The sequence below is a fragment of the Netta rufina genome, assembly GCF_964035555.1.
Source record: "Netta rufina genome assembly, chromosome: Z".
In the NCBI taxonomy this organism is placed as follows: domain Eukaryota; kingdom Metazoa; phylum Chordata; class Aves; order Anseriformes; family Anatidae; genus Netta; species Netta rufina.
This window is the reverse complement of record NC_140126.1, coordinates 25789373-25808017: the sequence shown is the minus strand read 5'-3', so window position 1 is coordinate 25808017 and position 18645 is coordinate 25789373. Positions and strand designations below refer to the sequence as shown.

The window sequence follows — 18645 nt, the reverse complement described above, 5'->3', positions numbered from 1 at the left end:
CTGAACTTATGAATGCACACTTGTATGAGTGAGAAAGTAACTGTGCGTTTGTGTTCACCATTACAAGCAGAGCTTTGACTTCCTTGCTCCTGTGTGCTCACAGACAGGACTGCCAAAGAAGTTCTATGAGCCCTGCCCTGCCTATCCTAGGAGCTGCTCAGGCAGCTTTTATGACTTTTACAGGCATGCAAAGTAAATGGCAATCAAGACTGCATTGTAAGAAATTTGTGTGTGATACATCAACTAAAACTGGCATAGTGGGCCTGAATACAGGTATTGAACTGCACTGTACTATTACTGTCATTTACAGTAAAATAATATGTTATCTCCTGTCTTTGATTGTGTCAGTACTTTGTGGGATTTTCCTTCTGACATTTCATTCACTACGAGTTTTTTTTTCAATTTGCACGCGTTCTTTGTACCAAACAGTTTAAAGCTGGCCCTTTTTACTCTTTGCTTCACTCTCTGGTCACATTTTAGCTTTATAGCTGCTTGTTTTTAAAGCCCTGTTTGGTAAGGATTTGCCTATACCCATTGTTCACCCATTGTTCACCCATTGTACTTGAGATAAAGTAATATATAGAAAGGTAAAGAAGTGAAATCTCCATGTATGTGGAGATCACACGTGTGGAGATCAAATCAGATATTTAAAGCATGGATAAAGTTTACAACATATAATGTTTACAAGATACAACATAGTCACTGGACCTTTGAGAACTTGTAATTGCTAATTCACATCATGCTTTGGTATTTAAAATATTTCCTGGCAGTAATAATAATAAAAAGTAAGAAACAATAAACCTTTTAAGGAAGAATTAAGATTATTTATGACTTTAATTAAAAGTGAAAATTGGCTTAATGTCAAAAAAGTCTTTACAAAAATGCAAATTCATCAAAAATAACCATAAAAATTCCAAGGTGATAAAGGCACAGTGGAGTAATAGTTCCAGCCCTAGGGATCAATTCTGTTGAAAAGAATGAAACCCTTTGCTGTCACACCCCGTTAGTCATGGATTCATTTAGTATATTATGCCTCACTGCTTTTAATCCTCCTTTTAACGTCCCCCTACACACTAAGTGACATTATTTTGGTGTCTTAAGTTGCTGGCTCTCCAAGGCTGTATGTGTCTTTGATGTTGCATAGTCTACATGCTGTATTAAATGCTAGTTACATGAAGTTTTCAACCCAGATTTTGTAGATCTGTGTTCAGGGCCAGATGATGCAGTGACATGGATAAATTTAGGTCTGAATTATTTTAAACAATTTTTGTTGATAAATGTTTATGATTTACCACGTAAGGCAAAAAAAACCTTTTCTGCAAACCTTGTAAGGCTGCCACTGTTCCCTTTCTCTTCCCAGCCCTGGCCTCCAGCCATCCACTAAATACATTGAACTGGGAATCTCTCCAGGTAATGGGATGAGATCCTATATTTCAAGAATATCACAGCATAAATATATCTGTTGTGTGCAGTTTACTAGATAGCACAATAAACTCTTATTTACTAAAGCAAATCAGAAAGGAAACATCATCTGCTTTTTTTAACCATCTTTGCATCATTTGTAAAATTCTGCATAAGCATGAGGACAAGCACATATACAAACACCATGCAATCATCCAGGAATAAATGCTTAAAATGTCTGGAAATCATTTTCAGTATAATCCATATGCACAGTAACATTCAGTCCCTACTTGTAAAGTATTTTGATGGAATAAAAAACAGTACTTCCTTTCACATTTTTAAAAGCTAAAAATTGCTGACTATGAATGGAATTCATCTTCACTTGGGGAAGACTGATAGAGCTCCTTCTATGCAAGGCAGTCAGTGATAGAAAACTATATAGTATTCAGAATGTGATCTAAAGGAATATTGAGAAAAATGATAACGTACAATATGCCCCTCGAATACAAACAGTTTAAAAGCCTGTTCCCTTAGTCATTTCCTCCTTTGAACTTTGAAAGGACAACAAACTAAAAAGATCTTTTTTTAAAGTTGAACAGTTACCTTGTGGTACTTGTTACCAAAACATATAATAGAAGACAAGGGGCAATCGGAATTCAAAGGGATCTGGGTATTTCTGTGATTATTGAGAGTACTCATCATTCTTTTGGCAGTGTTAAAAAATAAACACAAGGTTTGCATGGAATATTAGTGAATCAGGAGCATGCTGTAGGACAGAAGTAAGCCTCAAACTAGAGAGATTAGGGAAAAGGTCGATTATTCTGCACTGCTCATTTGCACTTTCTCACTCTTTCCACTGAAAGGTCAGCCACTACTGGACTCTGTACGTAACTTAAAGCAGTATGGGTGGATCTTGGAAGAAGTAAATGCTCCTAAATTGCTACTGAAAAATAACCTTCAGGTGTCCTTGCCTTAAGTTGCATATTCTCCCGCTTTTTTTTTTTATTATTTTCTCATTTAATTTCTTGTGACACTTTTCTTTTTCCATTTCTTTCCTTATTCTGTCTCCCAGCTTTGTGTCTTTGATTCTTTAGGATATGTAACCAAGCTGAACATCCTTAGGCAGCTGAGGTGCATATGCAGCATGATCATTAACAAAATTCAGAACCTGTACTATTAGCTATGCAGTGAATAAAAACCAATATAGAAGGCAAATATTTTTATGCTGTTCACAAAGACTTATTTGTTTTGAGAGCTCAGACCCTCACAAGTCTTAAACTCGTTCTACAAGTATAGGAACATTATCTTATTCATACAAGTGTACCGTGAAGAACAGTTTGCTATTTCTGCAGCTATCTTCCTAAATAAAGAAAATCCCTAATTCACTTTTAAGTATTGCAGTTCATATCCCATTTCAATGGAACAGACCCTCCACTGGCTTAGTGTAGATCTTATCATGAGCATTTGCAATGTCTAATGCTTTTTGAAGGTTTTCTCTTCAAACAAATGCATTTGCAGACCGACAAGATAGTTCTTTAAAAAAAAAAAAAAGTCAAAAGGATTGCTTAGATTACTTACAGCTGTTTGGCAAGGACAAGATTAGTTTGATAGCATCTATTTTAGCATCTGAATAGTGTACAGTCTTGCTTTTAGTTAGTTTTCATTTTATCCATATTTATAACAGTGGAGAACAGTTGTCATGTATAATAGTTCTTCAAGCCAGTATGTGGTGCCAAAGAATATATATGTATTTAAGATTGTTTCCATTTAGTTAAAAGATACTTTAATAGGTAAGGATACAACTGTTTCACTACATCTTTGTGGAAAAAAAAAAAAAAAAAAAAGGAATAGATAATGGGAACAGTTCAAATAAACAAGATCAGCTAAAGAGAATGTAAAACCTCCCTGGGCTTTTCACTGTAGGCCTTGAACTTAAGACGTTATTACCAAATACTGTCACCTTTCACCTCTTTCACCTGATCAATTATTTAATGTTTCACAGTTTTAACAGTGCACAGAATGTGTTTGTGATCTTTTTTCATAAATTAGTTATGGATTATATATGTTATACAGAAACGCTCTGAGACAGTGAATGCTTAACTGGCAATTGCCTCTGAAAGTTGTCATGACTCCTGGAAAAACCTGCTCATTCAAAGGGATCTTGTGGCCACCATGCATGGATTCAGCTCACCAGATAGCTTAATGCCTCAGCAGATCCATAGCATGATAAGTGATACTCCTTGGTCTTCTACTGGGTTTTTCAGTACCATACAGAAGAGCTGTGCAGCTAAAGCATGCAGTGTCATTCAATTATATATTTTTTTCTCCTTATTTATTTATGTGATATTTATTTAGTCTTATTCTAACACAGCAGTTCCTCATGTATATATCTTCCAGACTTTCTCCATCATAGAATTTTGCATTGTCTCTGCCAGAAAGTAAATATCACAAATTCATAACTTTGTGAAAGGCAGCCCAAAGGACATTTGTGAAAGTTGTTTATCCTTGGTGGAGATTTGTTTTGAATTGCACAGGAGACAGGGATCTGTGCACAGACTTGCACTTCCAGCTTGGTTCATTTCTACCTGATAAAATTCTTTTTTGACATAGATTGGTCAATTGTGTAATGCTGATTGAACAGTAGGTTTTAGAGAGCTGTCAAAATACTCTCTCAACTAAGGTTTTCTACAAGATTTCCTCCCATGATATCTAGTTTGAAGGAGATCTTTTCAGGCACTATGCTGAGAAAGGGAACAGGCAATCAAGGTTTCCCTAATCCTGCTGCTATTCATGCATGATTTCTTGCATTTTTCACTTATTGCTCTCTCAAAAATAGTTAAGTTAGTAATGGTTGGAAAATTTCAGAATTCTTTTCCTAGTTACAATAAAGAAAAAAGGTTCTACACTTCTCAGATGAAGAAGCAGACTGTATTATACCTCAGCTGTATCCACTCCTAATTTGGGTTGTAGTAGAGGCTAGCAGAGTAGATAAGTCCGTTCTAGGTGTGCAGCATGTTGGAAGTAAGGAAATAAAGACATGGATCATCTGGCCAAAGCAATTGCTGGAACTACCTTGCAGCGTGGCCTGACCAAGGTCCCAACTGAAATGGAAGGGCTCTGCAGAGGAACCTGTGCACAGCTAGTGATGATCCTGCAGATGTTGTTCTTCTGCCACTGTGCAAGCCTCATGTTGGTGAAAAGGGAATATAAAATCTCCACCTTCATGGGCAGATCTCAATGACTGAATCTTTATGAGCCTTGGTCATTTTATATCACTTTCTAGCAATTCACCTTTTCTTATTCTCTCTTAGAATCTTTTTTGCATAACACATATAAACCTGTACATCTTACAGCAAATGCTTCAGTCCCCCAGGAAAATAAATAAATAAATAAATAAAATAAAATAAAATAAAATAATAAAATAAATAGTGTTCTTGCTTATTACAGTGCTGCATGCTACTTGCCTGTTCATTGTTTAAATTGTTTTACAGTAAAAGCAGGCTTTTTTTTATTGTGACTACATGTTGATTTTACTGCACTTTACTACACATCAGTGAAATTACTGGCTTGTTTTAAAGTCTTGGGATAAACAAAATTTTATGTCAGCCGTCAGATTTAGTGGCAAACACAAATAGAAAACAATGTATTGTGATTTTCTTTTGCTAGTATCGTTGTTTTATTTCATTTTGCAACACATTTCCTTTAATTTGTCAGTATTTGATTTTTTTTTTTTGAACCAAGAAACACCACTTAATAAATTTCTTACAGAAAATTAATTCACTTCTTTTTTCTGTTCTTTTATTCAGAATGATTAATCGATGAGGAGAGAGTTAGCTAAGGAGAGTTAGAAGAATACATCATTGGTATTTCAGCAGGCTATTAGGGCATTAAGCCAGTTACCAACAACTTTGTCTATTATGTGACTATATTAATCTGGTGAAACTGCTCTGTTTTTGAACACCTGCCTTCCGGAGAGCAAACGGATTCTGTCCAGGGCCTACGGTACGAGCCCAGTGCAGTTCTGCACCTTTCAAGTTTCAGTTGCCCTTGTTCAAACTTCACTGTTCAAATTTCACTGTTAAAAGTGCAAAAGAGAGAGAATGGAGAGAAAAAGAAGCAAAAGTATTTTCTTTCTTTCAGAGCAGTTGAACATAAGGATATTTTCCCTTATTTATTTTCTATGAAGTCCATTTAAAAGATGTCATTAATGCAAAAAGAACTGCATTCATGGGCTAAGGGTCACTGAGCAGTACCCATGGCAACTAACAAACTATTCTGCAGAAAAAAAAAATGCAGCAAAGAGTAAGTGTTTTAATCCTCAACTTTAATCCCTTTACTTCCTGTTTTCAAAATGAAATATAAATCAGGCTCCATGGAGTGCAGCAATTTTTGCTGAAAGGGGTGCTGGCAAAAAAAAAGGATTAGGAATGGTCAGCAGTGTTTAAGGAATTTAACTGCACAAGTTGTTGGAAAACTTTTGATAACACAAGTGATCTGTTCTTTTGAGCGTGGTGAGTGAGAAATAGGAAAACAGACCTTGAAAGCAAGGAGGGCTGGCTGTGGCCATTGTCCCAGGTGCTGCAGTAGGATAAACAAGGCAGAACTTGCAAGGAGGATCTATCCTGGGGATGGGCTGTGCCAGTTTTGTGTGGAGCTCTGCTCTTCAGGAAGCAGGAAACATGGAAAACACCCACATATTCCTCATAGTGGTCTTACAACTGGTAGTTGTTACAGTCACCAAATAAAAGAATCACAGAGTGGTTAAGGTTGGAAGGGACCTGTGGAGGTTCTGTGGTCCAACCCCCTGCTCAGGCAGGGATAGCTGGAGCAGCTTCCCTCCAGCCATATCAAGGCAGCTTTTGTAGTTCTACAAGGAGGAAGACCCTACAACCTCTCTGGGCAACCTGTGACAGTGCTCCATCACCCACACAGTAAAGCTGTGCTTCCTGAAGTTCAAATGGAACCTTTTGTGTTCCAGCTTGTGCCCATTGACTCTTCTCCTACCACTGGGCACCACTGAAAATGAGCCTGGTTCAGTCCTCTCTGCACCCTCCCTTGGGGTATTCATACACATTGATAAGATCCTCCTAAGCCTTCTCTTCTACAGGCTGAGCAATCTCCACTCTCTCAGACTAATGGGAGAGGTGCTTCAGTCCCTTCAGCATCTTGGTGGCCCTCCACTGGACTCTCTCCAGTATGCCTATGTCTCTCTTGTACTGGGGTGCTCAGAAATGGAAACATTATTGGTACTCCAGGTGTGGCCTCATCAATGTTGAATAGAGGAAAAGGTCACCTTTTTTGTGCATGGAAATTGTTTTCAGGATTAGCTGTTCCATCACCTTCCCAGAGACTGAGGTGATGCTGACCAGCCTGTAGTTCCCAGGGCATTCCTTGCCCTTCTTGAAGGTAGGAGTAGTATTTGCTTTCCTCCAGTTTTCAGGCACTTCTCCCAGTTGCCGTGATCAAGTAAAGATTATAGAGTGGCCTCGCATGTCATGGGTACATCCCATCAAGACACATGCAGTTTGAAATGTCAGCAGATTGGTGGTTCACTCTGATGTTGACATTTTTTGTTTCATGTCATGATGTCTCCCTGCACCTGGTTTCTGCCTTGATTTTATAGTCCTGTGAGTTCTGGCAGTGTGATATGTTGGAAAGTATACCAGAAGAAGTGCTATCACCCTTGTTAAATTATACATGTGCCAAAAAAAAATCAAGATTGTCTCAAAACTCTTGCAACAGCTGTCAGTGCATGCCCATAGCATTTTTTATTATTCAGTTTTCAGTTAGCCAATCCAGCCGCAGCCCAAACACCCTTCAGGTCTTTAAGAGCATCCTCATTGACTGTCCTTCCAGTCTGGAATGTCCATCCCTGCTGTGCAGATTTAGTGCTACTGGAGGAGGGTCCTGGCAGCTGGCCTGCACTGGCAGATACCAATTTTGGAGTCCTACTTACTACTGAAGCAATGAGTGGGTGAGATACTGGCTTCACTAGCAATCCCTGTGTGAGGAAAGCTTAAATCTTCCTGTGTTTTTCCTCCTTGTGCTGCAGAGCTCTGCCCCATCTGCTGATGGTTGTTTGTGAGGCTGCACAGTAAACTGAATAAGGACTTTAACCAAGCCAAGCAAATAAACAAAAAACAAACAAAAACAACCAACCAACCAAACAAACAAAGTCTCCCACAGTACATGGGAAGCTATAGGAACTCTGAAATTCAGCATTACCAATCCAACAAACACACCCATCATCATCTAGCAAGGAAACATACTAAATTGACAGCTCACAAATTCATAGGCAGTAGGTGAAACTGTACAGAGATGTCCTAAAGAGTCTTTGGAAGAGTGAAAATCATATTCCTGAAGGCATAATAATTTGGATCTCTTAACAGTAAAGCTGCCAAAGCTTTTTTTTTTTTCTTTTAATTTCTAGTCTTGTTCTATAATCAAGTATTATTTCACACAGACAAGTGTTTCCTTTTAGGAACTAGTGTACTTATGCTCAGTTTCCACAAAATCAAATATTTGACTCTGAAGCCAGTGGTACAGTAAGCAATGTTGCAGAGTATTAAAGGGAATGTGAAATCTAAAAAATCTTTGTTTGTATACACAAATAATTGCGTATATACTATTTACAGATTTTCATGGCACTTTTTGGTAACCTGTGACAAGTATTTGGTTTAACTGAAACATCAGGTGGATGGGTACTTATTTATTTTCCACTTTTTTCCAGTCCTGAAGTGGAAATTTGCCAAGCAGTTCTGTTTTCAATAAGGGAAAGCAAATCACTCTGCAGTACAAGTGGGTTCCTTGTCAAGCTGCATTCACCTGGAAAAGCTATATCTCCAAATCAGTCTGACATAAAGTGGATCAGACTTTTTTCCTGCTTTTTGAATTTCATAGTTCAACTCTAGATTACCGTTCACATGAAAAACAGCGACAAGCCTCTTATAACAGTGAGAAAAAAAGGAAGAAATAGGAATAGTCATAGGTATTGTGTAGGTAGCGTTTTTAATAAGGTAGTTGCATGTTTTCAAGTTTGATACAATCTGATATGGGACAAGGAGGGAGGTAATGTGTGTGTGTGTGTGTATACATGCATTTCTGTGGATGCTTTCCAGTCCTATGACTAGAATGAGAAATAAAAGAAAGCAAGATTTGTGAAAATGTGCACTTTTTCCAAGCCAGTAGATGGCAAAACAAGGAGCATCCTTAGGAGCCTTTTACATTAAAAGGCAGTACTTGAAAATATGCAGGGCAAAATGAACTTGAAAAATTTAGGACATTAGTTTTCAACAGAATTATGACCAAGCAAGCTTTTTTGTTTATCTCAGAAAATGGCCACTTACAATATATCTCATTTGAACTGTACTTACCTTCCTTAAAGTAAGGTTGCTGGTTTGATGTTTTCGACCTCTCTTATTTATTTATTTATTTATTTATTTATTTAATCTCAGGTTTCCTTTAGGATTTGTTCAATCTGAAGTTTTTCACCTTACAATGATGTTTTTGGTCTATAGGTCTATATCAATTTAGTAAAGAAATAAGCCAAATTAGTTTCCAAATTAAAATAATACTGATCAAAGGAGAAGTCCTTGTATAACAAAGATACATATATATTTGTTATATATATATATTATATATGTATTCTTTCTATAACAAATATATATTTGTTACATATATAATAAATTTGTTATTATATATATTTGTTAATATATACATGTAACAAAGGTAAAATTCATTTTGTGTCACCCATCTTAACATAACAGTGTTAGCCTCTTACAAGAGTTTAGTGTTTCTAAAACAGAATTTCTTGTTGCCTTATAATTTCTCAAAGTTAACTAGCTATGTAGGTTCCAGTACTTTTGATTTTTAACACAAGAGGCTGTGGTATGTTTTCTTGAGTTAAGGTAGGTCACAAAGATGAAGGCTACTATTGTCTCTGAAGTTAAACATTTGCAGTAAAACTTTGAGTGGAACAAAAGTAACTGTTTCTCATATGGAACCTAACAGTTACACTATCCATATAGGCTAGTTTAATTTCAGTTTTAATTTCAGTTTAATTTCAGTTTTAATTTCAATTTCAGGCTAGTTAATTTCTGTTTTCCTGGCCTAGGATTTAATTGAAACAGAATGCAAGCGCAGATAAAAAATTTCTGCGTACATATTGGAAAGCAGTGGTAGACAATTAGCAGAATTATGCTATGGCTTTCTAGAAATCCTGCACAGATGATTTACTGGGAGCAGTTATTGAGGAATCCTACAGTGCCTCTTTGCTCCAGAATGTCTACAGCCTCCAGATGCAAGAACTAAGACACTTATTAAGTATGAACTTTTACTTTCTATTGTCAACAAGTTTTAGAACTGTGTAAGAAAACATTTGACCTTGACACTGATCTGTGTGAACAAATAGATGATCTAGCAAGAAAACCCATAAAATGTGTTAACACTCTTACATTGCTTGGCTTCATATTGAACTTGTACTTTTCTAGTGGTCACATATTTATGCTGTCATGATGCTAACAGGACACAACATGGCTCTGAATGTGCAAGAAAATATAAATTTTTGGCTATTCCTTTAAAAAGTTAGTATAATGTATAGGTTGCTGTAGACAGGTCATATTTAGCTCTTCCAATGCCAACTTAACATATGAACAACAAAAACACATGGAAGACTACTGGCTTGTTTCCTGCTTGACAAATACAGCTTAGTAAACTTAATACACAAACAGCTGAATAACAAAGATTCCTCCTTAGCTGTATAGTGAAAAGAAAACCACATTTTTAAATCTTTAACACACTTCATCCTGCCTAATGTAGTTTGGAAACAAACTAATCATGTTTGAAAAATTCAAAACTACATCTCTTCTAACCAACAATGTTCATAAACAGATGTTTTCCTTGATGGCATCAGATTTCTACTAAACAGGAGTAATGCTGAAGAAGTGAGCCAGGTTGTACAAAAACATGCAGATCTTAGATAAAACACAGGCTGTTTAGAAAAACATAAAACAAATGATCCTTTCTTTTAAGGAAACATTTTCTTTGGAAGTATGTCATACATCAAACCAACAGCATGTCTCTGGTCTTGGACTCAAATATAATCACATTGAAAACTGAAGAATGTAGAAATCTTACTCCCTTCTGCTTGTATCATTTAATCTCGGGTAATTATTTAGTTATACCTAAAATGCTAATATAACATTAGAATTTAAATCCAGTTTTCTGAAAGTGATGAACATTAGTTGATTATCGCAAGCGTAAAACAATTATAAATTATGACTGACAGTGGTTTGTTTTGTGTATTAGAAAAAATCACCACATTGTGATAATGGGAAAGGCTCAGATTTCCAAATATAAAACCTGTCAAGTCTTCCATGCAACTGAGCTATTAAAGTTGCAAAATTATCATTTAGAACAAACATTTCACACAGGGAACTTAAAAGCAGGGTGAGCAGTTGACTTTGTTAACTTTGGGCTAAGTTGCAGCACTCTGAAAATCTCTGTGCTCAGCATGGCAAGATTTTCAGTTACTGATTTCATCATTCAGCAAGGTAACTTTCTAATGTTAGAGTTCTCCCAAATAGATTGGCAAGTTTTCAGTTCTGGTGTGATTGTACTGGTGCTCAACTGAGTGATCAAGAGGGAAATGTATTGCAGCCATAATGACAGGATTTTTGTGCTGGGATGTAATTTATACAGAAGTCAAGCAGAGCATCTACTGTCTTTTACAGCCAGTTGATAACTCTACAGTCTACCTGCAAGTGAAATGCATTATCTTTGGAAGAGGACAAGAAACAGACTGCAGCAGTTAGATCTGGTCAACTATTATTTCAGATTTATAGCTTTTTTTAACTGAAGATAAATTTTTATGGCTGCATTGGATGGTCGGTTTATTTGCTTGTTTTTGATATTGTCTGTCTTTTCATTGTTCTTCAAGTAAGTGTGAAAACTCAGATTTCCCTGCCCTTGACAAAATGTAAAGCACTTGTTTCAATTAAAGCTTTTTGTTAAAGGTGTCTATAAAAATAGGCAAAAACATTTGACTGAGAATTTTTTTTAACCTCAATGTTTTTGTAGGGAAAAAAAAAAAAAAAAAAAAAAAAAGAATGCCTTGATCAGATGCAGTTGAACAAGACTGTTTTTTTGTTGTTGTTGTTGTTGTTTTTGTTTTTTTGCCAGCTGTGTTGCTTCCCAAAAGGTCACAGCTTATGTCAGCCCTGTTAATCATAGAATCATTCAGGTTCGAAAAGACCTCTAAGATCATCTATTCCAACCTTTAACCCAGTGCTGCCAAGTCCACCATTAAACCACATCACTAAGCTCTAATCTACATGTTTTTGAAGACCTCCAGGGATGGTGACTCAACCATTTTCCTGGGCAGCCAGTTCCAACACTTCCCAACACTTTCAGTAAAGATTCTTTTTGTAATATCCAACCTAAACCTTCCCCGGTGCAACTTAAGGCCATTTCCTTGGTGCTTGGAAGAAGAGACCAATAACCATCCTGCTATAGCCTCATTTGAGGTAATTGTACCATGTGATATGGTCTCTCCTGAGCCTCCTCTTCTCCAGACTAAACAACCCCTGTTCCCTCAGCTGCTCCTCATAGGACTTCTGTTCCAGGCCCTTCACCAGCTTCATAGGCCTTCTCTGGACATGTCCACAGCATGCACCTCAATGTCCTTCTTGCAGTGAGAGGCCCAAAACTGAACACAACACTCGAGGTGCGGCCTCACCAGAGCTGAGTGCAGAGGGAAAATCACTTCCCTAGCCCTGCTGGCCACACTGTTTCTTATACAAGCCAGGATGCTGTTGGCCTTCTTGGCCACCCGAGCACACTGCTGACTCATATCCAGCCGCCTATTGACCAATACCCCCAGGTCCCTTTCTGCCAGGTAGCTTTCCAGACATTCTTTTCCTGTCCTGTAGTATCGCATAGGATTGTTGCTCCCCAAGTGCAGGACCCAGCTCTTGGCCTTATTGAACCTCATACAGTTGGCCTTGGCCCATAGGTTCCACCTATCCAGATCCCTCTAGAGCTCTCCTACCCTCAGGCAGATCAATACTTGCATCTAATGGTACAGGCTAATTCCTACCGAGGAAATATCTAAAAAAAAATTGATCAGATGCAGAGCTTTAGACAACAGAGGAAGGAGGACCCAGCATTCACAGCATGGTCACTGTCTCACTCAAGAGATAACAGTAATGGTGTGGAATGGAGTTCCCCAGAAGTTGTGTCTAGTTTGGGAAGCAGCTGTGATTCAATGGCTCCTTCTGCTAAAGCAATATTTACACATTTATGGTCCTACTCTGCTAAGTGGGAGAGTAGAGAAGAGCTCCTCTACCCCTTGCTCCCTACCCTTTCTGATGCTGCAAAAGTAATCACTCTTCAATAGCAACGCACATACATATCACATGCAGTGGAGGAAGGTGAAGTTATGCCCAGCACCTTTTATCCGGTGACGGTTTAAAGACTTATGGTAGTACATTTAGTGGCAATTTGAATTATCAGTATTTGTTTGCAGTTGTACAAATCAGTGTAATACTCTTCAAAAGTCAGATTACAGCTGTCTCGTCCTAGTGTTTGCTTCATGGGTTTTGTTTGGTTTTGTTGTTGATCCTAGATTTGTTTGCTTTTAGATTTTGCAAATGCAAAGCAAATCTCCTGAACATTGCAAAAGAGGAAAATGCATGTTACACACTTACACCCAGTTGGCTGTCATTGTTATGCAATGCTTCTAACTAGTGTATAAGTACTTAGCTCACATTTCCTTGCTCTGCTTCATCCATAGCGAGTGCTATTCAATCGTTTAAAAATTTATCATTTTCTTGCTCACAGAAAAAAATGGCATAAGCAAGCAACTTCATACAGGTGACCTCTGTAAATTTATATTCTGTGTGACAGAATCCTTATTTTTAATAGAAGTCGTATATTTTCATACATATTTTCTTACTAGATTGCATAGAAATTTAATGTTGTATAATGCCTATGAAAAATAATATTAATAAGAATTTGGATCTGGATATATTTGTCATTTAATTTCATATGCACCACATTTCATGAAAAAGCCATGTTACTCATATGAGCAGTAATAACATAATAAATAATGGACAACTGACATCATAAAACCATAAATGCTATTCTGGAAGAAACATTTGGACGTACAGTGGGGTGTAAGTATGGATAATAAATGAAAAGTGTTCAGCAGCTTTCTCCCTGTCTCTCCTTCTCCCTTTCTCTCTTTCTCGTTTCTTTCCTCCCTTTCCTCACCATTCTCCCACCCCTGCTGCCCAGTATGATTTAGATAAGTTCCAACACAACAAATATACCTCACAAAGTTAATTTACCTTCAGATTTAATGATGACTCACTCAATTTTTTAACAGAAAGAAGAACATGCAGCATGCACATATGCATATAATCTCTGTGTTACAATCACCACACCTCTGGTGCTTATGATGTGTAAGACCAACTCTCCATTCTCTTGCAACAGTTTTATGCTTCTGCATGTCATCAGAAGTCATTTTAATGAGTATCAGGATCTTGTAGCATAGTAATGGGTCTTTCTGCATTGAGAATCATTCCCTTTTACTCTTATTTCTTCATTTCTAAATACAGGATGGGCAGAAATTCCTCTTCTTGTTTTCCTTCCTCCCCTTAGGAGTTTGCTAGAGGTGCTGAGTTATATTCCAGTTACTTTTATCTGCTCAATTTTCATGGCACTAAAGGGAAGAAGAAGCCTGTTGTATCTGTAATGTTTTCATCGTGGGAGTCTGATGCATGAGTACATGAAGTCCTCCAGCTCTAAGTGAGGCTTCTCTCCATCATGCTGCTTTGCTAAGAATTCTCTGTTCATCATCTTGGGTGACAAGACAAGATATCTATCTGCATCTCAGCCACTGTGGTGCCCCACTTGCATATATTCACAGACCCTGCTTTTTCATACTTCTAAATGCATACACTAACTTATGAGCTGAGACAGCTGTGAGGAACAGGCAAATTTTTTATGTATGTGACTGTAACATGAAGCAGGGTGTTGAGACATGCATCAGTGCCAGCAGCCTGCAGCAGCATCCATCTGCCAGAAACTTTATGCTGCAGTTTTACATGACAGTTAGAACAGCTCCACGGCAGGCCACTGCAGCAAGTCTCCTTTTTTCTTCTTTTGTTTTAAATAGTATTATAGCCTCAGGGTGAGCCCATTCATCCATTTTTATTCAAAGGAAAACTCTTCCTGTTAATTTATCACAGAATCACAGAATTTCTAGGTTGGAAGAGACCTCAAGATCATCGAGTCCAACCTCTAACCTAACGCTAGCAGTCCCCACTAAACCATATCCCTAAGCTCTACATCTAAACGTCTTTTAAAGACCTCCAGGGATGGTGACTCCACCACTTCCCTGGGCAGCCTGTTCCAATGTCTAACAACCCTTTCAGTAAAGAAGTTCTTCCTAACATCTAACCTAAAACTCCCCTGGCGCAACTTAAGCCCATTCCCCCTCATCCTGTCACCAGGCACGTGGGAGAACAGAACAACCCCCACCTCGCTACAGCCTCCCTTGAGGTACCTATAGAGAGCGATAAGGTCGCCCCTGAGCCTCCTCTTCTCCAGGAAAGAATTGCTATTTATTAATTGCTTGCAGAATTACTTTTTTTTGCCAGATCAAACAGATAAACAGACTTGCTCTTTATGGCTAAAGTACTGTGCAAGTGACTAGGATGTATGGCATTGTGTAGCTGGTAAACTGTCCCTTTTGACAGCACTCATTTTCAGATCAGTTCAGCCATATTATAAAACAAATGTGATTCTAGTCAGGTTAACAACTTGGTCTTGCGACAGCTTTGATCCATATGAAGTGGTGCCACTTCCATCCTGACCATCCTGAGTCATATCACTGCTCGTTGCTCATTCCCAGTACCTCATTTCCACTGCCACTGCCGAAGATGCTTTTCTCATCCTTCAGAGAGCTAGTTAAGGACACCAAACCAGCAGGAAAATGTCTCTATTTTTTTTTATAGTACTACTCTGCTGATATAAGAAATTACAGACATTTGATAAGTCTCCATTATCCATGAATCGGGCAATTCTATCCTTTGCAGCGTATGGCAAGAGAACACATGTAAGTTCATCTGTCCAAGGTCCTACCTGTACAAGTAGCCCTTTTCCTGAGTATACATGTAGTCTTATCAAGCATGAGGAAGTTTCCTTCACAAGATTTGAGAAATACCTACTGTAGTGCTGTAGTGGAAAGATATTTACCATGATGTAAAAGACAAAGATTCTTCATATGGTCAGTTCCTTTATCTAACTCCTCAACATTCCTTTATTACAATTTTTCAATGTCTTTGAGTATTTTGTGTTTTATTTCCTTTTTTTTTTTTTTTTTTAATCTCTTGTGTTTCAGTTGAGATCAAGCTCAGAGCTTGGCCAGGACATCCTGAATGACTGCCTCACAATCCAGCCCCTCCAGCCAGCCCCATCACCACATGATGTTGCGGATAATACCATGGGACACTCCCCAGGGCCTATGCATGATATTTACTCAGGTATAGAAAAAGATAGAAAAACAGCCTGATATATTATTGCTTGTCTGTGATTATGGATGATTTTGTAAAGTATTCTAAATTTCATATCTATCATATGAGAATAACAGAATCTGCAAAATAATCTGGAAAGATTTTAAAGAGATTTTTTTTTTTGAAGGGAAGGGGGAAAAATTATTTTGTCCATGAAAAAGACCTACCACAATCAAGAAAAAAAATAACTCTATAGGCATTTGACTTATAGCAATTCCCTTCTACAAGTGATGTCTACTTGTAGACATCTTGAATTCATTAACCTTCATTTAGTTTTAAAGAGGATGTTATTCCTGTTCATTATGCTTCTATCACATATCAATTTTCTAATAGGTTTATATCAGTGAACTTAAATGCTGTGTTATAAACTTTCATATTATGATTATAAATACAACAATAAACACATTTGTGCTATAAATGTGATAATCCTATTTTTATTGTTTCAGTTAAATACTTAAGATTTTCATATTACTATATCTAAATCTATAATACCTGGCTAAATGTGCTATTCATGTTTCAGCTAAATATAAAACACTTGAGAAATCATGAGTGAAAATATATCTCAAACTTCAAGACCAGGCAGGATGTTTATATTTTTATGGAGTATTGTAGTAGTTGTGAAAACATCTGTTTTTAACTGTTGAACAGAATGCATTGCATCATCTAGTAGTCCAACTTTTAATTGAGAACCAGATGTAGGAAGTGAGAGGATTGGCTGAATGATATGTGGAGTGCTGAAAATGACATTATATCAAGTGAGCACTTTAATAAGAGGTTTACTTTACTGAGAGGCTTGGAAACTTTTTGTCAAGGATGCCATGAACTACATGTGTTGATGTAGGCTTCTATGACAAAAATCAGGAAAATTAAAGTTGTCTGTTAAAGTTGTGATATCATAATTTATGCATTAGCTGGCATTACTAGTAGGCTGTTAACCTTTACATGCCTTCATCTGATTACTGTCTGAGTACAGCACCTGCTATCTGAGAGCTAAAGGAAAGTTCAGATTTTAAAGACCTGTTGGTTACCATGGAACCTCTAGTGACATGGTAGTGGTTATATTTGCTTAGTTTGAGATTTGCTTACTTTGCTTCCCACTTTGAGATGAAGTTAGATGGTGAGAAATGTTTATATTAAAACAAAAATAAAAATTTACTGGCATTACCCAGTGTGATGCAAACCTTAGAGTTAGAGAAGAAAAGATTCAGCTTTTCCTTTCTCTTTTTCCTATCAGGTGATTAAGTAGGGTGGAAGCTAGGTGGGGACAGTATGTCAGACAAGTGCAGTACCTACATCTGAGACCAGCTTTTCAGAAATTGAAGACATTCTCACAGAAGTTTTTTATTATAATCCATGTAGCCCTGAGCTCTTTTAGAATTCAGCCTTCCAGACTATGATTCAGAGTTAAAACTCATGCTTCTGGATGAATCTGAACCTAGGCTGATAGCACCTTGAATTAACTGCTGCCCCATGACTTGTCAAGATCCTATGCCAAGTGAAGCAACCATTTCCAGCCAGCTCCTAGCTGACAGTTGTCTGTAGTCCTGATGTCCCATAGACAAATTCTGAGACTGTGTCATACTTTTTGTGATCTCATTCGTGCCTTGTCTTTTAATAGTTAGGGTTAACACAACACTACCAACTGTCAAGACTCTTTGATATATCTTTTTTTTCTTTTTTTTTCTTTTTTTCTTTTTTTTTTTTTTTCTTGCTTGGCATTGCTTCTATTGTGAAGCAATTTTCGTACTATTAATCAACACACTGTTTTCATCATTAATTTCTCTGTAAGTAATAAACTGTTTTCCTTTACACATGTTAAGAGCTATATATAACTTAGCAAATTTCTTCTAGTCTTATTTTCATACTACAGAGAAGATAGTAGTGTTGTTTTACATGTTAGCTTTGGGCATTTTATCTTGAATCCATGTCACTTCATTTTGACAACAGCCTGATGCAGTTGAAAGTAATTGTTTCATTAAGCACTCATCAGATCTGCTACATAATAATGTATTATGTGGCAAAGCTAGATAGCTCCAAATGGCTACATAGAAATTATTCATGCCCCTAAGCATGAAAAGCAAAACATGAAAGCTTGTGTGCTTGCTTAGAAAATTTACCCTTCCATCTTCTCTGAAAGTAACGTCTCTTTTAAACATAAAGAAAAACCTTTGAGACTTTTCTGAACAATAAGGCATGTAACTTTTTTACAGGGAACTGATAGAATGTATATCAGCTGACTTGCCTGTGCTGCTTTTTAAGTAGAAATGCAAACGGATTTCCATTCTTCCAAAGCATTTAAATCAAAATTTTCTTACTTGCTGGCTGCTTTTCTTATCATTTAAGCACATTTAAAGCAAAGGTAGGCTTTCTCCTTTCCTATGAGATCTACAGAATAGATGTTTGGAAACAAACTATTAGAAATATGTAAGAGATAATGAAAGTAGACAATTAGATGCCAGTCCATTTCTACTTACAAAAGTGCAACAATGCCTACTGTGATCTTTGTTCCCCAGAACCAGAACCTCTGTTCAGGTACAGAATATATGAACACAGATATATTTAAAAGAAAATACAATGATAATCTTCTTCATTACATAACTTAAGACTGCATAATGCTTGTCTGATCTTGTGGCCTTTGTGATTTCGTAACAGAAATCTGAACTGAGTG

General features: G+C 37.2%; 1 protein-coding gene across 1 annotated transcript in view; it reads left to right on the top strand.

The window, feature by feature from the left end:
• Window positions 1-18645, top strand: part of GLIS3 (GLIS family zinc finger 3) — a gene marked incomplete at both ends in the record, with an annotated part of 168037 nt that overhangs the window by 122182 nt on the left and 27210 nt on the right. Inside the window, one exon of the mRNA XM_084305150.1 lies at window positions 15806-15947. Within this exon, the coding sequence (XP_084161276.1) occupies window positions 15806-15947 (142 nt within the window). The remainder of the gene's footprint in view (window positions 1-15805; window positions 15948-18645) is intronic.